At 39.8% G+C, this 18,397-nt stretch overlaps 1 protein-coding gene across 13 annotated transcripts in view; it reads right to left on the bottom strand.

Annotated features, from left to right (window-relative positions):
• The window catches only part of PARN (poly(A)-specific ribonuclease), a 242,520-nt gene that overhangs the window by 103,626 nt on the left and 120,497 nt on the right, over positions 1–18,397 (bottom strand). The window contains exon 23 of one of the 13 annotated variants that reach the window (XM_070230981.1): positions 8,929–9,384. The exons of the other annotated variants lie outside the window; for them this stretch is intronic. Within the exon in view, the coding sequence (XP_070087082.1) occupies positions 9,345–9,384 (40 nt within the window). The 3' untranslated portion in view covers positions 8,929–9,344. Of the gene's footprint in view, positions 1–8,928; positions 9,385–18,397 lie in introns of those variants that run through there. 13 annotated transcript variants of the gene reach the window in all.

Here is an 18,397-nt window from a genome sequence, read left to right as displayed (position 1 = left end):
CTCTAAATGGGCCTTACAAATAGACTTTTTATTATAGGCCCCAAGTTATGAAAAGCATAAAAAAATCAAGTCATTCCGCTTAAGGGAGGCCACTGAAGCAAAGAGAGGGGGTGGAGCGAGGGAGAGAGAAAACTCGAACGTACTCCAATTTAAGCATTCCCTAGGAAGTGAACACTTAAAATGTTACATATAAAAAACTCTGGCTACCCAATTATTTTAGTTCCTCTGTGTTACTCCCGCACTCACATCTTCTCTGTACTTGACACTTGTTCACTCATGTAAAGAAGGAGGAGAATAAACTGCTTCCCTGGTGGTTCTTAGAAGCCAGAGGAAGCGGAACGGGGCTTAGAGTACAGGGCCTCTTAAGACTGGCTGGCTGGCTTTGCATTTGTCATCTTTTTCACATCTATTACACGCAGCTTTCTGAAACATCTCTTTTACTGAACAGATGTGGAGAAAGGGGGGGTATTAAAAACTCATGCTAAAGTTTACTGGTTAAAAACTGATAATATCTTTAAAAAACTTTGGCTGGTTTCAGACAATCTGGAAAACTCAGGGGGTATAAATAAGAAAATAATGACCCACTCTCATATCACAAAAGGGGAAGAGGACTAAAAATTCCTCTGAGCAGCAAATCCTGGAACCGGTTGACTTAGACGTAAATGTTTAATGAAAACTCAGCTGGAACCATCGATATTAAAAATACTTCAAGAAATACAAAGTCCAGAAATAGCCCCAATGCATACAGAAATCCAGTGTGATGTCTCAAATTACTGGTGCAAAGATGGACTTTTAAACTTTCTTACTATAACTCACAATCCGGATGCAATAAAAGATTTATAAATTTGATCTCATAAAAATAAAAATCTTTTGCACGGCAGTAAATAACATGAGCCAAGTCAAAAAACAAATGACAAACCAGGAGAAAATATTTGTAACATATATCACAACTAGAGAGTTAATGTTCTTAATATACAAATAACACTCAAAATTGAAGGAAAAAAGACCAAAACTCCTAGAAGAAAATGGGCAAAGCTATGAACAAACAACCCCCCCACACACCTTAAGCACATGAAAAGATGTTCAATTCCATTCATAATGCAAAATAAAATGACACTGAAATATTGTTTCTCACCCACTAGATTAGCAAAAATATCCAAAAGCTTGGTAAACTATTCTATTCACGGAACTGGAGAAAGAGGCTCTCATACATGGCTGATAAGAATGCAAAATCCACAAGCTACTCTTATGTAGGGGAATGTGGCAATGTCTAACAAAACTACACATTCATTTTCTCTTTGAGCTAGGAATCCCACTTGTAGGAATTTAGAAGACACGCCTCCAACAATGCATAAATATTATGCACAAGGTTCTTCACTGCAGCATTATTTGTAATTGCAAGATATTGCAGGGGCCGGCCCCATGGCCGAGTGGTTAAGTTTGCGCGCTCTGCTTTGGCGGCCCAGGGTTTCGCCAGTTCGGATCCTGGGCGCACACATAGCACCGCTCATCAAGCCACGCTGAGGCGGCGTCCCACATGCCACAACTAGAAGGACCCACAACTAAAAAATATACAACTATGTATTGGGGGGCTTTGGGGAGAAAAAGGAAAAATAAAATTAAAAAAAAAAGATATTGCAAAGCGCCTAAATGTCTAAGAACATTGGCACACACAATCAGAGAAGTACTAAGCAGTTACAAGAAAGAATGGAGAGCTCAAAGAACTGATGTGGAATAATTTCCAGTGAAAAAAGCGAAGAAAAGCAAAGTGCAGACGAGGCATTTCCGAGTCCGGTCTTCCCAACCGCGCGGGGTGCGGGGAAAACGGCACACACCCTGAACTCTTCAGCAGGCGGGCTTCTGCAGCGGAACGAGGGAAGCAATGCTGCAAATACTTCGATGCATTACAGTACTGAGCAAATGAGTAAATCTGCTGATGTGGCTGGAAGACAGACAGATAAAGAAATCGGGCAAGGCAAGGAAGAACCCTGTGGGGATGAAATGGAATTGAACATACGGGGTTGGGCTTGTGACTTCTAAAATAACTATGTGCATATGTGTATACATACATGTGTGTGCATATACGTATGGTTATGAATGTGTGTACATCCGTACACATATTTCCCAGCTCTGTCCACTGAAAGGACCTGGAAGCAAAGAAATCCCAGCAGCAATGAGCACATCTAGTGTCCAGATCTTAGTTTCTAATACCATAGCCCAGTCAAAAAACCAAGCCTCCTTGAAGAAGTGGCTGATTTCAGGGCTGGTAAAGGAGGTTCAAAACGAGCCTGGACCATGTTGCAATACCACAAAGTAGGAAACTGCTCAAGAAATGATGGCGCATGCACAGGGACGCAGGAGCCAGTGAGAAAGGACGCCCACTGGCCACGTAGTGGAGCACCAAAATAATTAAGGGGCAATAATAAAGTCTAAACCATTGAAAAAATAGGAACCCATGAGTCTACACCAATATATAACACAGAGGAGAAGGGCGAGCTCTGAATCACAGATGAATGCTGACTATGAAATGGTAAAGGCAGAAAGAGATGGAGTTGGCAAATCATCCTCTTGCGACCATCACATAAAGAAAGGCTGAGGCAAAAATCATCAAGAGATGCTAAATCTGGGGAGGTATTTTGAGAAGAGCAGGATATTTGCATGGTCTTAAAGTGTCTCTTCACAGACTGACATCCCGAGAACACAACATCTTATGTGGTATTCTGGTCAGGACTGTATAACCTGAATGTAATCACAAAGAAACATCAGACAAACCCAGATGAAAAACATTTCATTGACAAAAAGTAGGGAGGGGAGCTGGTGTTCTTCAAAGATGTCATTGTCATAAAAAAGACTAAAGAGACATGAAAACTAGGTGCAACACCTTATCCATAGACTGGATCTTATGCTGGGTCATAGACTGGATCTGATATTGGAGGGGAAAAAGCAATAAAGACCACATTGGATCAAATAACAAAGCTGGGATAGGAAGAGTAGACTGAAGTATTATATCAATGTTGAGCTACTGAGGTTGGTAACCACACTACAGGCATGAAAGAGAGTGCCCTTATTTAGAGCATTTAGGGATAAAGGACCATGATGTATCTAACTCCCTTCAGATGGTTCAGAAAAAAAAAATGTATATGGGGGGGCGGACAGAGAGGGAGAGAAAACTCGACACACAGAGTACGTGTTTACAGATAGGGAGGGAGAGGAAAAGAGAGAGAAGGAGGAAAAGAGAGCATGTGCACAGAAAGCAAAAACCAAATGGAGCAAGATGTTAACCACAGATGTATCTGGATAGGGTATATCAGTGTTCTCTGTAATATCTGTGTGACTTTTTCTCAAGTTTGAAATTATTTCCAAATTAAAAGCAAAAAAAAAAAAAAGAATTATTGGAGATACCTGACAAGCTTGATGTGTAATAAATAAGGAAAAGTGCATTTCATTGAGGAACACCTTCTGATGCCTGCTGTGACACAATCCAGGACTGAAGTGTGTGTGTGCTTATACCCGACTAATAAATACATTATCAACCTATTAACACAAGGGGGAAGCTGCCCTGACCATTAACAAAATGTCCCATTTGATACAACTGAATCCCTCTGCAGCCGCCCGGGCTCCCGCCCTCAGAGCCAGCATCTGCCCCTCTGCATTTTTCAATGCCTGAGCCCTGGCTCCTTCTGAAGCACACTTCATTATCCAGTAACATTCCACCAACATAACGAGCGCCTCCCTCAGGCCACCTCCACCTCCAGGCCTACCCATTTCACTCCTTTCTGCTGCCATGCCAGCTCTTTCCTCACTCACTGCTGCCGTGGGCCCTGCTCCTCTTGCCCCTAGACTATTAAAACAGAATCCTAATTGGTCAGTCTCTCCCTCTCCGCCTCTTTCCAGACTCCCTTCCCCTTCAAATCCATTGCTTCCAAAGTTGCCGAACTTCTTCCAAAGCAGAAATTTGATCAAGATATTCCCAGCTCAAAAATTTCTATGGCTCTCCACTACAAAGCTAAATTTAAACTGCTTGGCATAGCACTTAGGATCCTCTGTCATCTGGGTCGCAATCTGCTTTTCTAGCCTTATCTTCCACAAGGTGGCTAAGCTGCAAAGACAACATGCGTTGACCTTAATGAATTCCATTACATGCACTCTTCCAGACATATCCACTGTCCCATTAGTGGGCTGATCAGCCCCTATCCAGCCCACAGTTTCCATTTCACTGTTGCAGTGTGTGCCAAGGCCCTACTGGCCATCTCTTCCTGCTCAAATACCACCAGCCTCTAAGAATGTTCCCCAGTTCCTACGTTCAATGTTCCCTTGCTTCCATGCTGCCCGTAACACTCTGCTTGTCTGTCTCGGGGGCCCTTAAGTCATTCACCCTTATTATTTATAATAAACAAAAAGTGGAAACAGTGCAGGTGTCCAGCAAAGCAGCACAGAGGACAAACTGTGGTATATGTATACAATGAAAACCAATTCAGTGTTTTCCATTGGTTAACCACCAGGGCCCGGTGGTTAAGTTTGCATGCTCTGCTTCAGCGGCCCAGGGTTTTGCCGGTTTGAATCCTGGGCACGGACATGGCATCACTCATCAGGCCACGATGAGGCGGCGTCCCACATAGCACAACCAAAGGGACCTACAACTAGAATATACAACTACGTATGGGGGAGCTTTGGGGAGAAGAAGAAGAAGAAGAAAAAAAGAAGATTGGCAACAGACGTTAACTCAGGTGCCAATCTTTAAAAAAATAAAAACAATTCGGCATGTAACAATAAGGAACTACTGATATACACAACAACATGGAGGAATCTCAAAAACATTCTAAGTGAATAAAGCCTTCACATAAAAGAGTGGGTATTTCACAATTCCATTTATATGAAATTCCAGAAACGTCTGCTAAACTATGGAGAAAAGAATTCAGAATGGTGGAGGTGGGCAGCGGGCAGGCAGGGATGGATGGGGAGAACCTGAGGGAACTTTCTGTGGGGGATGTTAACGCTCTGTATCTTTACAGGAGTATGCTTTTGTCAAAACTCATACTTTAACATTAGGTGGATATTCTATAAACATAGGGATTGAGTGATTAATTGTAGCATTAATTGCAACTGATGTTTTTATAGGCATTTGCTGGAAGACATTATTTTTATCCTAACCGTAAGTTATTGTGGTATTTTTGACCAACTAGGCCCATGAATCTGCAATGCTCCTCTCCACAAACATTTGAGAGTCTACTGTGCCTCAGGGACTATGCTAGAACCTTGCCTCTGGAAGGTTCTTGTTCGTATGTAAGTTTTAAGTTTACAAAGCACTTTCAAAACATTTTCCCAATTAATTTACAACATATTTCTTAGGTCCTAATCTGTAGTTTCTGCTCTCAAATAAGAACCCTTTGCTTCCTAGGAAGGGCTGTGGTTTATCGGATGCCCTGCCTGAGACAGCCCTCAGATATGTGTGAAATTAATATATTTCACATGCCTAAATATGTGGATGTATGAAATATCCACATCGGCACAAAATTCTCTCAACCATCGTTCTCTAGTAAAACTAAAAGCTGTGATTATATCCCATAAAGCTTAACGAAAGCAGTTTTGGATCAAAACTAGTTTTTACTATACATTGAAAACCAGACACAGAAGTATTGCCTTTACATTTGTGATTATTTATACACTTTCAAGGCACAGTTGCGTGTGTGTGTAGGTATGTATACATACTCTCAGCATATGCATGTTGGTAAGATAGTCCTTTACAGGTTGATTTTAAAGGTCAAAGGTCAAAATGAAAATCAGGCCACAGAACCTCCCATGGGTCTGAGCTCATTCTGCGTGCAGAATTATAATGCACAAAGTATGAATGTGAAGCGCACACTTAAATCCACTGAAGAAGCGGTGATTAATTAAAAAATAAAATATTAGAGACGCAACTTAGTTATGACAAAATTGAACATTAAACCTTGATTAGCATTTATATGGGAGATGCAAACAATAAGCCATCCTACTTATAATGGCTATTAGGTCAAACTTCGAATTTTGCTGTAAGTTAAGATATTATTAACAATGCAGCAACTACAAATCGAATTCTGCGTGGGTGGGTGTCTCCAATAACTTCCTCTTTTTAGTAGAAAAAATGTTTGCTTATTAGGTCATATTTATAAGCTCCTACAAATACCTTTTGCTGTAAAAACCACAAAAATCTGGCTGTCCCATAAGATTTTCCCCCTCTTTATTTTAAATTAGGATATTATTTACATGCAATAAAATTCACTCATTTTAAGTGTTCAGTTTAGCTAATTTGGGAATTGCATAGAACCATGTAAGCACTACAGCAATCAAGATATAGAACAGTTCCTTTTCTCCAAAAAGATTCTTTGTGCCATTTTGTACTCAATCCCCTTCCTGTGGCCACTGATCTGCTGTGGTCCCTACAGTTTTGCCTTTTCTAGAAGTTCATACGAATGAAATCATACAGTACGTTATCTACTCTTTCGTGTTTGGCTCTTTCACTTAGCATAATACTCTGAGAACCAGCCACAAAGCTGGAAGTACTGGTGTTTCATTCCTTTTATTACTGAGTAGTACCTAGTTCATAGTATGGCTATACCACAATTCATTTATTCACTTACCAGTTGTTGGACATTTGGGCTGCTTCCAATTTTTTGCTATTGTAAATATGAACATCTGTGTAAAGACGTTTCTGAGTTTTCATGTTTTTTATTGTGGTAAAATACACATAACATAAAACTTACCATCGTAACCATTTTTAAGCGTACAGTTCGGTGGTATGAAGTACATTTACATTGTTGTGCAACCATCACCACCATCCATCTCCAGAATTCTTTCATCTTGCAGAACTGAAACTCCATATCCATTAAACAATAACTCCCCACGCCCCTCTCCCTCCCAACCCCTGGCAACCACCGTTCTACTTTCTGTCTCTGATTTTGACTACTTCAGGGGTCTCATATAAGTGGAATCATACAGAATTTGTTCTTTTGTGACTGGCTTATTTCACTTAGCATAATGTCAAGCAAGGTTCATCCACGTTGTAGTATGTGTCAGAATTTCCTTCCTTTTTAAGGCTGAATGATACTCCACTGTATATATATTTCATATTTTGCTTATGTATGCATCTGTCAATGGACGCTTGGGGTGTTTCTTTAGCTACTATGAATAATGCTGCTACAGATATGGGTATACAAATATCTCTTCAAGACCTTGCTTTTAATTCTTTTGGGTATATACTAAGAAGTGCAATGGTTGGATCATATTGTTAATCTATTTTTAGTTTTTTGAAGAACCATCATCCCGCTTTCTATAATAACTATACCATTTTCCATTTCTACCAACAGAGCACAAGATTCCAATTTCTCCATATCCTGACCAACACCTGTTATTTTCTGTTTTTGTCTTGTTGTTGTTTTTTTTGATGGTAGCCATCCTAATGGGTGTGAGGTGGTATCTCATTGTGAGTTTGACTTGCATTTCCCTAATGATTAGTGATCTTTCCATGTGCTATTGGCCATTCGTGTATCTTCTTTGGAGAAACGTCTAAGCAAGTTCTCCGCCCATTTTTGAATTAGTTTGTTTTTTGCTGTTGTTGAGTTTTAGGCGTTCTCTAGATATTCTAGATATTAACCCCTAATGAGATATATGATTCTAAAATATTTTCTCCCATTCTGTGTGCCTTTTCACTCTGTTGATAGTATCTTTTGATTAAAAAAAAGTCTTTAATTTTCATGAAGTCCAATTTGTCTATTTTTTTCTTTGGTTGCCTGTGCCTTTGGTGTCATATACAAAAAAAAAAAAAAAAATCACTGCCAAATGCAATGCGTGAAGCTCTTACCCTATGTTGTCTTCTAAGAGTTTTATAATTTTAGCTCTTACATTTACATTTTTGACCCAGTTTGAGTTAATTTTTATACATATTCCATAATACGAAGATAAGTGTCCAACTTCATTCTTTTGCACGTAGATATCCAGTTTACCCAATTTATTACACAGACCATCGTTTTCCCATTGAATGGTCTTGGCACCCTTGTTGAAAATCATCTGACTATGTAAGTGAAGGTTCATTTCTGGGCTCTCTCTTATGTCCCATTGGTCCACATGTCTGTCCTTATGCCAATACCACACTATTTTGTTTTCTGTAGCTTTAGCTTTGTAGCAAGTTTTGAAATTAGAAAGTGTTAGTCCTCCACTTGGTTCTTTTTCAAGATTGTTTTGGCTATTTGAGTTCCCTTGAGATTCCATATGAATTTTAGGATGGATTTTTCTATTTCTGCAAAAATTGTCATTGGAATTTTCAGAGGAATTGCATTGAATCTGTAGATCACTTTAGTTGGTACTGACATCTTAGCAACATTAAGTCTTTGAATCCATGAACATGGGATATCTTTAAGTCTTCTTTACCTTCTTTCTGCGATGTTTTGTAGATGGTAGAAGAGAGCTCTCTCTCTCTGTCTTCCTTTTCTTATAAGAGCACTAATCTCATCATGAGGACCCCACCCTCATGACCTCATCTAACTCTAATAACCTCCCAAAGGCCCTGTCTCCTAATACCATCACATTGGGGATTAGGGCTTCAACATACGAATTGGGGAGGGAGTGAGCACAATTCAGTTCACAGCACAAGGTGACTAGGATTTTTTCTAATCTTTTCCTCTAGAAGTGTTATAGTTTTAATTCTTACATATAGGGCTATGAGTTATTTTAAGTTCATTACGTATATGGTGTGATGTAAGAGTAGAAGGGCATTTTCTTTTGCTGTTCATTTTCTGTTATCCAACTGCTTTGGCATTATTTGTTGACAAAACTAACCTTTGCCTACTGGATAACCAGGACCTTTGCCAGAAATTTTTAATTTTCCAACTTTCCAACAGTTACTAATCTTCAGGATTTAAGAACAAGAAATTGGAATTCCCAAATCATAAATTATTCTGTATTTTTTATAGTACTTTATTATGTTTTTTAAGTAATAATGAGTTATCATAATCATAAACAGAAATCACTTTTCTGTGATAGGGTTATATTAAAAATTTCAAGGGTTAGGTCAGTAAAGTAAGGTATAGTAATAAATACATGAGTTATTATGAACCAATACACTATTACAAAATTACATATTTCAGTAACGTAAAAATAATCTCTAATTGATATAGACATAGGTAATAGAAAACATTAAAAGAATAAAACATTAGTGTCGAATGGATGCCCAATAAATTCACTTATAAATTGAAAGATGTCACAAATACTTAATATTTAAAAGTTATTCTTAAATGAGATTTTAAAACACACACACATTAATCGCTAGTATTTGTCTTGTGACCGACATTCCAGGTGCAGAAGAGTTTCTTTCAAGTTGTGCTGACGTTGGTCAAATTGTCTTGAGTGCGTCTAAAGCCAACACAAGGTGAGAGTTAGACTACATACTGCCTCACGGAAGCTCATTTCCTATTCTGGGGATGAAAATATTTTGTCTGCTTGCCTCGATTTTGGTTTTGCTGTAAAAATTGATATTGCTTGTCCTAATTCAGATTTTAGATCAGCTGATGTCACAGTGGAGTATTCCACAGTGATATTTACATCTGTGTTTCTTCTGTAAATGTATTTACAAAGAACAGTAGCCTAAAGCAAATATTCAAACACTGAAACACTACTGGATTCTATTAAGATAACGTAACATTTGGATATGCTAGCAAGGCTGACAACACTACTACATAGAAACATGTTTCCAAGTGCCAATTTTAAGGACTGCTTCCAAAACTTATTCTTTCTTGGAACCAGAGTCACAGGATTTAAAAAAATAATAATTTTCACTTATGCATTTCAGTTTCTTTTTCGTTTGTTTGGTTTTTTTGTTTGTTTGTTTTGTGAGGAAGACTGGCCCTGCGCTAACATCTGTGCCAATCTTCCTCTATTTTGTGTGGGATGCCTCCATAGCGTCGCTTGATGAGCGGTGCTAGGTCTGTGCCTGGGACCTGAAACTGCGAACCCTGGGCTACTGAAATGGAGCACGCAAACTTAACCACTACGCCACCAGGCCAGCCCCAAGATTCACAGGATTTTTATAAAGTGTACTAATGTGTATAAATTCATTAATATATTTTTATTTATAAGAATGACTCACTGTTAGCAGCAGACAGTGCCATGAACACACACTTCTAACACGGCAACAATGACAAGCAGGAATGACTGATCCGATCGTGGCCCCTTCTCTCCAACATGCTCCTGTCCTGGTTTCAGAAATGCTGACCTGAACTTCTGACATTGATTCCACTCTTGCTTTGGACTTCATGTCAGTGGATTCTTTTGAACTAGGAGTGTCTATGTTGATGGTTAGACTTTGATTCCCACAGATTTCTTCTTTTATCCTGATCTCTCAACTGATTTTTCTCAGGATCTGGAGTAACATACAAATGCCCCTAGAAATGCCAGGAAGGAATTCCTGCCTGGAAACAGTACTGGAAATCCACTGACCACAAATGTGTGCTTGTATTTCTGGACTCTGTTCTGTTTCATTATCTATTTGTCTTTCCTTACGCCAGCACCACACTGTCTTTATTCCTATGGCTTTAGAGTAAGTCTTACAGAGACAGACTAAGTCCTTTCGTGGGCTGGGAGGTTCGTGCTGCTGGATAAAACAGCCACCTTTCAGTGTAAAGGGCTGCCCAGCTTACAAAATTCTCTCATCGGATACTTGTATATGACCATCTGAAGCTGAACACGTGTTTTCATTCCCGTTTCACAGACAAGACCCCTCATCCTCCGCCTAAGTGGCTTCCCTCAGTTTGTGTAGCTGGTCAGGGAGATCTGAGACTGGGCCCCAAGCCCAGTGCTCTCTGAACTGCTCAAAACCCCCTCCTCACCCACACCTTCCCAGGGCCGGTTCTTAGGGTGCAGGTCTCAGATGAAAAGAGACCCCTCGAGAAGGCGTCCCTGACCCCTGAGGAGCCCCTCACCCTGCAGGACTCATCCTTCTACCTTGTTTCGTCTCCCTCCTACTCAACCCTGCCTGTGCTTCCTCCTTGTTTCTTTGTTTATTCTCTCTCTGCCTCTAGAACGTAAGCTCCACAGGGAAGGATCCCGCCTCCTCTGGACCATGACATTCTCGCCCCTGGCACACGGCCTGCAGAGAGTAAGTCCGCCGAGTCAAGTTTGTTGAACGGATGAAATACGGGAATGCTTCCCCCCAAAGCAATAAGGCAAGTGACAAACCCAAACTGCTTATTTCATCCTGCACTGCATATAATATTAACATGGTTTAAGTCCACTTCCCCAGTCTGTCTGGATAAAAACCCATTCCCTATAGATGTAACTAAGGGAAAGAGGAATGTCCCACTGTACAAAATACCTCACACAGCACAGCAAACTGGAAAAATCTGGGGAAGTGGGAGCTAGAAAATGCATTTTTATTGTTTTCACAAACTTTCATACTGAATTCAAATTCCAGGAGCGTGACTATTTCTGTTTTCGGGCACGATCTGGGTGGATGAGGGGAGGATGCAGCACAGCCTATGCTCAATTCAGAAGGCCAACCCTTGAAGATTGCTGCTAAACTGTTAAAATTAACATTAAATAAGGTATGTCTGTATGATAGCTAGCCAGTAATAATGGACATCTCTTGTGGAAAAGGAGTGAGTGTGTCTGTGTGTGTGTGTGTGTATGTGTGTGTTACAGAGACAGAAAAAGTAAGAGAGAGATGGGGGGAGAGAGAATATACGAATGTGTTGTGTGAGCATGTGCTCAGTCCCAGATATAAATTTTATCCGTAATTATATAAATTGGCCTAAATGAGAGAGAAAATGGTTCTGGGTTATAAAGAATCAATGGCATTCAATTAGAAATACTTTTTACAAGAACCTGGTTTGAATATTTTAAACAATCCCCTACTGCTAACTCACTTTAATTCAATAGAAAAGATGAATTGACAAACATGAAAAAAATTACTCTAACACGAATTCCTAAATTAAGAATTTACAGACAACATACAATTAATTGGAGCTGAATTGAGAAGATCTGAAATTTTCAGAAGCTGGGATGAAATTTACTTTTGCACTAAAATTCACCTTTGACTCTGATGAAAGGGTTTGCTAATGAAACCAGTAATGTAATCAAAGTTATAGGAGGAAAAAAACCAACTCCCCCTCCTATACCAAAAGCCCAACTATTTCAGAAAATGAACTGCTTTTAAAACATTCCTAGGAAGTTAGACATAACCGATTGAACACATTTATCTGCAGAGAGAGAAATCTCTACGAGGCAGAGAGGAGAGGAGACGCAGCACCAGAGGGTGGGATGTCAGCTCACTTTGGAGGCACTCTCTTTGGAGGTGACAAGCTGGGAGAAGAGTGCCAAAGAACCATGCGTAGAGGAGGAGACAGAAATCCAAGTGTGGTATAAAAGGCTGATTCACCCAACAGAGCCCTGCAAAATCTTGGCAAACCACAGGCACCAAATTCCTGAAACAAGCAGGTGATAAGGACGGGGGCCATGTCAGCAGGGAGAAAGCTGTCCTAGGATCTCCACTCCCATCCCCGGGAAGCCACGGCACCAGCATTCCCCCAGCCAGAGAGAACCGGAGAGGAGCTTTAGTCTCTGGCACCTGGTCCAGCAGTAGAGAGTGGGAATGGGTGGGGCAACAAGAACTGACTAACGGGGGAAGTAGCATCCCCCGAATGCTGAGAAGTGAGGCCTCTGGCTTCCTTCTGCCGATCACACCAGCAGTCAGGCTTATCTTCCCCAAGTTGCAAATCAGAAAATCGATCTCTAAGAAAACTGAATCCTTACAGCTAATATCATACATAAGCTGAGTAGTTTTTCCCTAGGATCAGCAACAAGACAAAGATGTTGGCTCTCACTACTTCTACTCAACACTGTACTAGAGGCCCTCACCAGCGCAACAGGCAAGAGAAAGAAATAAAATGCATACACTCCCCTGGAGGGGGAGACATACAAATGCCTTTATTTACAGATATGACCACGTAAACAGAAAACACCACACAGCCTACAAAAAGTTATTAGAACTAATAAGTGAACTTAAGTAAGGTCCAAGGATACAAGGTCAAAACACACAAATCAACTGTATTTCTTTAGATTAGCAATGAACTGCAAGTTGAACTTCAAAAATATGACTTACAATAGCATCAAAAAACAAAATACTTAGGGACAACTCTAATAAAGCATATGCAAAATCTGCATGCTGAAAACTATAATACACTGATAGAAAAATCAAAGAAAACTTGAATTAGTGAAAGATACACCATGTTCATGGGTTGGAAGACTCAATATAGTTAAGATGTTCATTCTCCCCCACATCATTTGTAGATTCAACACAATCTCAATCAAAGTCCTTGTAGGCTTTTTGCAGAAATCAACAAACTCACTCTAAACTCTCTGTGGAAAAGTCAAGGACTTAGAACAAATATTTTTTTAAAAAGAAGAACAAGGTTGAAGGACATGCTACCTGTTTTCAAGACTCACTATAGAGCTATAGTAATCAAGACAGTGTGCTACTGGTGAAAGAAGAGAGATCAATGGAATAGAAGAGAGTCCGGAAATAGACTCACATATATACACGGCCAACTGGCTTTTGACAAAGGAGTCAAGGTAATTCAGTAGAGAAAGGATAGTCTTTTTTTAAAAAAAAGAACTTGTACTCATGCCTCACACCATATATAAAAATCAACTCGAAATAGATCATATACCTAAACATAAAAGAAAAATCTATGAAATTTATAGGAAAAAAATGAGAAAATCTTTGTGACCCTAGTTTAGGCAAACATTTCTCACGCAGATCACAAAAATCATAAGCCACAAGGAAAAGCATAAGCTTCAGAGAAAAGATATATAATTACACAGGCAGCTTCTCACTTTATCACTCTACAGAGAAAAACCATCAATAAGATCTGCCTCCACACCCAGAGCTTCTCAATCCCTTTTTAGTTCATTCTTAAATAGTAACGTTTGGCCCAAAATAGCCAAATATTTGGAGAAAGTCTTCAACATGAGAGACAAAAACCCAAATAGACCAATATACAGTCAGAAAAAAACTCTGAGGAAACAGAGACAATGTAGGGAGCAGAGGAAAACTTTAAAAACTACAGGCAGTCCTTGCTTTGCACATAGCACACGACCATAAAAATGACGGCACAGGCTGACCACATCTGCAAGTCAAGAAGTGGTAATAAGTACATGATTTGGAAAAATAAGGAAAATATCAAAGAAAGTTGAAAGTTGTTGCCGCTGAGGAACAGGATGGGGGTGATGGGGACTTCTGTTTACTATAAACTTTTTTGCGTTATTTGGTCTTTAAAAACAATGCTCATGTATTTCATTGAAAATATTTTAAAAGAAAAAATGTCAAGGACTTGACAAAGATCCACCTAACGCATGAAAAACTACTACACCAACAGTGAATCATTACTGGTCTGGTATACTCAGCTCTGTTACTCATCGCCTTTGGGACTCTGAACGAGACACAGCCTCTCTGACCTTCCAGTTCTCCCTTGTCATGTCACAGAGGGGGGACTAGATCACCTTCAAGTCCCTTCCAGCTCCACAAGTATACGGCTTTACCAAGTAACACTTGCTCTCACAGTTATAGATGCCACTCATTCTTCAAAACAATATACCTGCATTTCTTCAACAATGTCCTACAATCTAGACGAGTCTTCGGTCTTCACTTCCATTCATCCGAATCAGTGTGGTATGACTGTATTTCACAGTTATTAGCATTTGCAAGTAAAAACGACACATAAGAAAAAATTCATTCCCTAGCTCCCATTGGCAGAGTGCTTCTAACCACTTCCAGTTTGGCACAGCCTGATTCCAATCAATTTTTGCTCAAATAAACGTAAAATTAAAAAAAACAAAAAACAAAAAACAAAGCCAGTTACCTAAACAACATTTATAGCAATAGTACCTTAATCATCTATATTTTTGAAGATATTCCATCTCTTGGGAAATCGTCATTTTTGGTTGTTTCTGTTTTTCTTATAAATTGATTAACTTCAACTTGAGAAGGAAAACACTCCATAATGTCAATGGGCAGGCTCAAATTTGGAAGTAAATACTGTTTTACAAGTGATGATGAAGGAAGGAGGCAGGAAGGGCTTTCATACTCTGGAAGGATCCAACTTTTCCTCTCTGCTTGGGCACTCACCTTTATCTAATACCCACTGTAGCCAAATGATCTGAGCTAGCGAGCGAGAGAGAAACTGGAGATGAAAGAAGAGGATAAAAAGAAAGCTATCAACCACGTGGAGAATGCTACTCTAAATTTTAACAGTTTCATTATATTCACCAATTTAGCCATCCTAAATGGACATTCACATCATATATTTAGCCAAATTCCAAATGAGATGACATCATTAGCACTAACCATTTGATTTGAGGAATGAACAGGGTGTGATGGCTTTACCAGGAAAAGAAAACAAGGTTCTCCCTGAGGGGCTGCTCGTGACATGGAGAATGTTATTTTAGCTCCCTAACAGAGGACCACCTACCAGAGGTTCTGACACCAAGAAATCACACACTTCTTGCATCTTAGTTTGGTTCGAGAAGATCCTTCTGGGGGTCATTCATGGCTACAGCAAACTAGAAACTAATCCCTTCTAAGAACTTAGAATTACTGGGGCTGGCCCCGTGGCCGAGTGGTTAAGTTCGCGCGCTCTGCTGCAGGCGGCCCAGTGTTTCGTCGGTTCGAATCCTGGGCGCGGACATGGCACTGCTCGTCAGACCACGCTGAGGCAGCGTCCCACATGCCACAACTAGAGGAACCCACAACGAAGAATACACAACTATGTACCGGGGGGCTTTGGGGAGAAAAAGGAAAAAATAAAATCTTAAAAAAAAAAAAAAAAAAAAAAAACTTAGAATTACTAACCTAAGATGATGAACTAATGTACCTCATGGTCACTCCCAAGAATTCCCCAATTCTATCAAATAGATGGTAACTGATGTAATACTCAGAAAATGGTGGTCTGAATATTGATTTCTGCAGCACCGCATGAGACTGATTCTCTTTTAAAATGTTTTCCCTTTAAAAATGTGGTAAGGCATGCATGAATGGTCTTCAGACCTGGGATGTTCCAAGGCATCCACAGTCGATCTACTTCCACCTTCCCATGGTTCTTCCAGTCTAAACAGCAGGCAAGGCAACAAAATAAGGTGGATACTGGTGCAATTATGAAAAGAACATCATTTCTTTCTGCCTTACCTTTAATGAAGCAATTGAAAGTATTCCTAGCATGACTTTACACTGTTCAAAAGAAAAAAGGCAGTCTGCACGGCCTTCTCCAATAAGAAACTGGGTAGGAAGATGTGTTCCTAGTGTGTTACTGGCTCTCTCGTGCATTCATTTATTTAAACCCTTTTCTGAATGACCACAAGGCATCATTTGTTAGGTGCTGGGACACTAATATGAATAAACAACAGTCCCCAACTTTACCTTTTCATTTCTACAAGAGTCTCCAAGGCAAAGAATTCCCAAGAATTCCAGTAGCATGGAAGGCATCTTGGAAGGCATTTCTGGTGGCAAGGAAGGATCACATGTGGATCTATGAGGAGGGAGCAGGCAGCGGGGAAAGAGCACGAATGGGGTTTGGGATGAGAGACATGAGGGCTTGAACCTGGGTTCCATCAATTATTGGTTTGGTGACTCTGGACAAGTTCCTTTACTTCTCTGAGTCTCAGTTTCCTCAATTATAAAATAGGTTATTGTGAGGATTAAATAAGAAAACAAGACAAAAGAGCACATGTTACAGTGCCTGGCACATGGCAGACATTTAAATGCCAGTGGATTCTCTGTTCCCTCCCTGTCCTATGTGGGCAAAAGGGGAAAGTCCATGCATTTAGTGATGTGATCTGAGTCTTCGGAGGCAGTGGTCCAAAGCTTTGAAAAGCATCAGGAAAGAAGGAGAGAGAGAGAAGGTAGAGGAGAAGGAGGGCAGAAGCAGAATGAACAAGTAGGTTGCACAGCATGGTCCTGATGGCTGGAAGGGTAAGGAGGAAAGTGTTCTAGCAGCTTCCCCAGTGGGCAGGTAAGCCATCAGCTAGACAGCTGTTTGTGAACTCACAGGAGCCTGGAACCTGCAGACCATCCAGAACCACTCGAACTGCCCTACTCTGTTGGAAATGTATACAAGGTTTCTAGAAGCCACAGTTCTATTGTTTCCTCAACATTTTATTATGAAAACTTCAAATATACAGAAAAGTTTAAGGAATGGTACAATAAACATCCATTTAGCCATCACTCAGAGTCTATAATTAGTTCTACTTGGGGAATGGAAACTTGAAAACACAGAGCAGATTTTAGTTCTTTTGTATTCGGGAAAAAGAGGGACAAAAGGGAGGATCTAAATGTTCCCATATGACAAACATTTGGCTTTGGCAGTTGAATGAAATGAAATCTTTGAATCAGAGATCTTTGAGTGGACAAAAGGAAGCACCTCAAATCTGTAGACAGCACTTAAACATGGAGGCACCTATCAGCACCATGACAGACGTGGCGCTGGGCCAGGTTCTTCATCCTTACACCCGCCTCCCCCAAATAAACACAAGAACCCGACGGCTTCTCCTGGCCTCTAGTATACCGCAGAATTTTTATAAAACATAAAGTGTCAAAAAAGAACTGCCAGAAAAACGTCAAGGACTTCTACAGTCTGGCAATTAAAATACAGGATTTAACATTACATACTTTATTTCAGCTAAAACTACTACAAATAATCCTAACTGCACATGATCTGGGTAACTGAAACAGGAAATTTGTTTCGTGTTTGGTTAACAGATATGGAAAAAATAGTATTTCACTTCCCTATCATCTAAGGGTGTTGAGGGAAATTTCAATTGTTAGCATCATTTAAAAAAATTATACTATTACATGAAGACAAAAAAATATGTAACATTATTAGAAACACAGATGATGATGATTATTACTATTTTAAAGATTGGCATCTGAGCTAACATCTGCTGTCAATCTTCTTTTTTCTTCCTTCTTTCTTTCTTCTTAGTCTCCCCAAAGCTAGTACATAGTTGTATACTCCAGTTGTGAGTGCCTCTGGTTGTGCTATGTGGGACGCCACCTTAGCGTGGCCTGATGAGCGGTGCCATGTCCACGACCAGGATCCAAACCAGTGAACCCTAGGCCGCTGAAGCAGAGTGTGTGAACTTAACCACTTGGCTACAGGGCCGGCTCCAACTATTTTTAATTATGGTTAATCAAATGAACACTAACTACTTAAAAATATAAATATAAAATTTATATTACAAATAATTTTAAATTTAGTATTCAAATATTACTGCTATTATGAAACATGAAAGCATTCCAAAACATCAAATGTCACACTAAGTGTAAGGTGATATTAAACTGAGCTTTCATGTTATTTAAAATAAAATCTTGAGATGATAT

This window comes from Equus caballus, chromosome 13 (genome assembly GCF_041296265.1).
Source record: "Equus caballus isolate H_3958 breed thoroughbred chromosome 13, TB-T2T, whole genome shotgun sequence".
Taxonomy (NCBI): Eukaryota; Metazoa; Chordata; class Mammalia; order Perissodactyla; family Equidae; genus Equus; species Equus caballus.
Note: the sequence above shows the minus strand (reverse complement) of the source record. Positions and strands in the feature narration are given on the sequence as shown.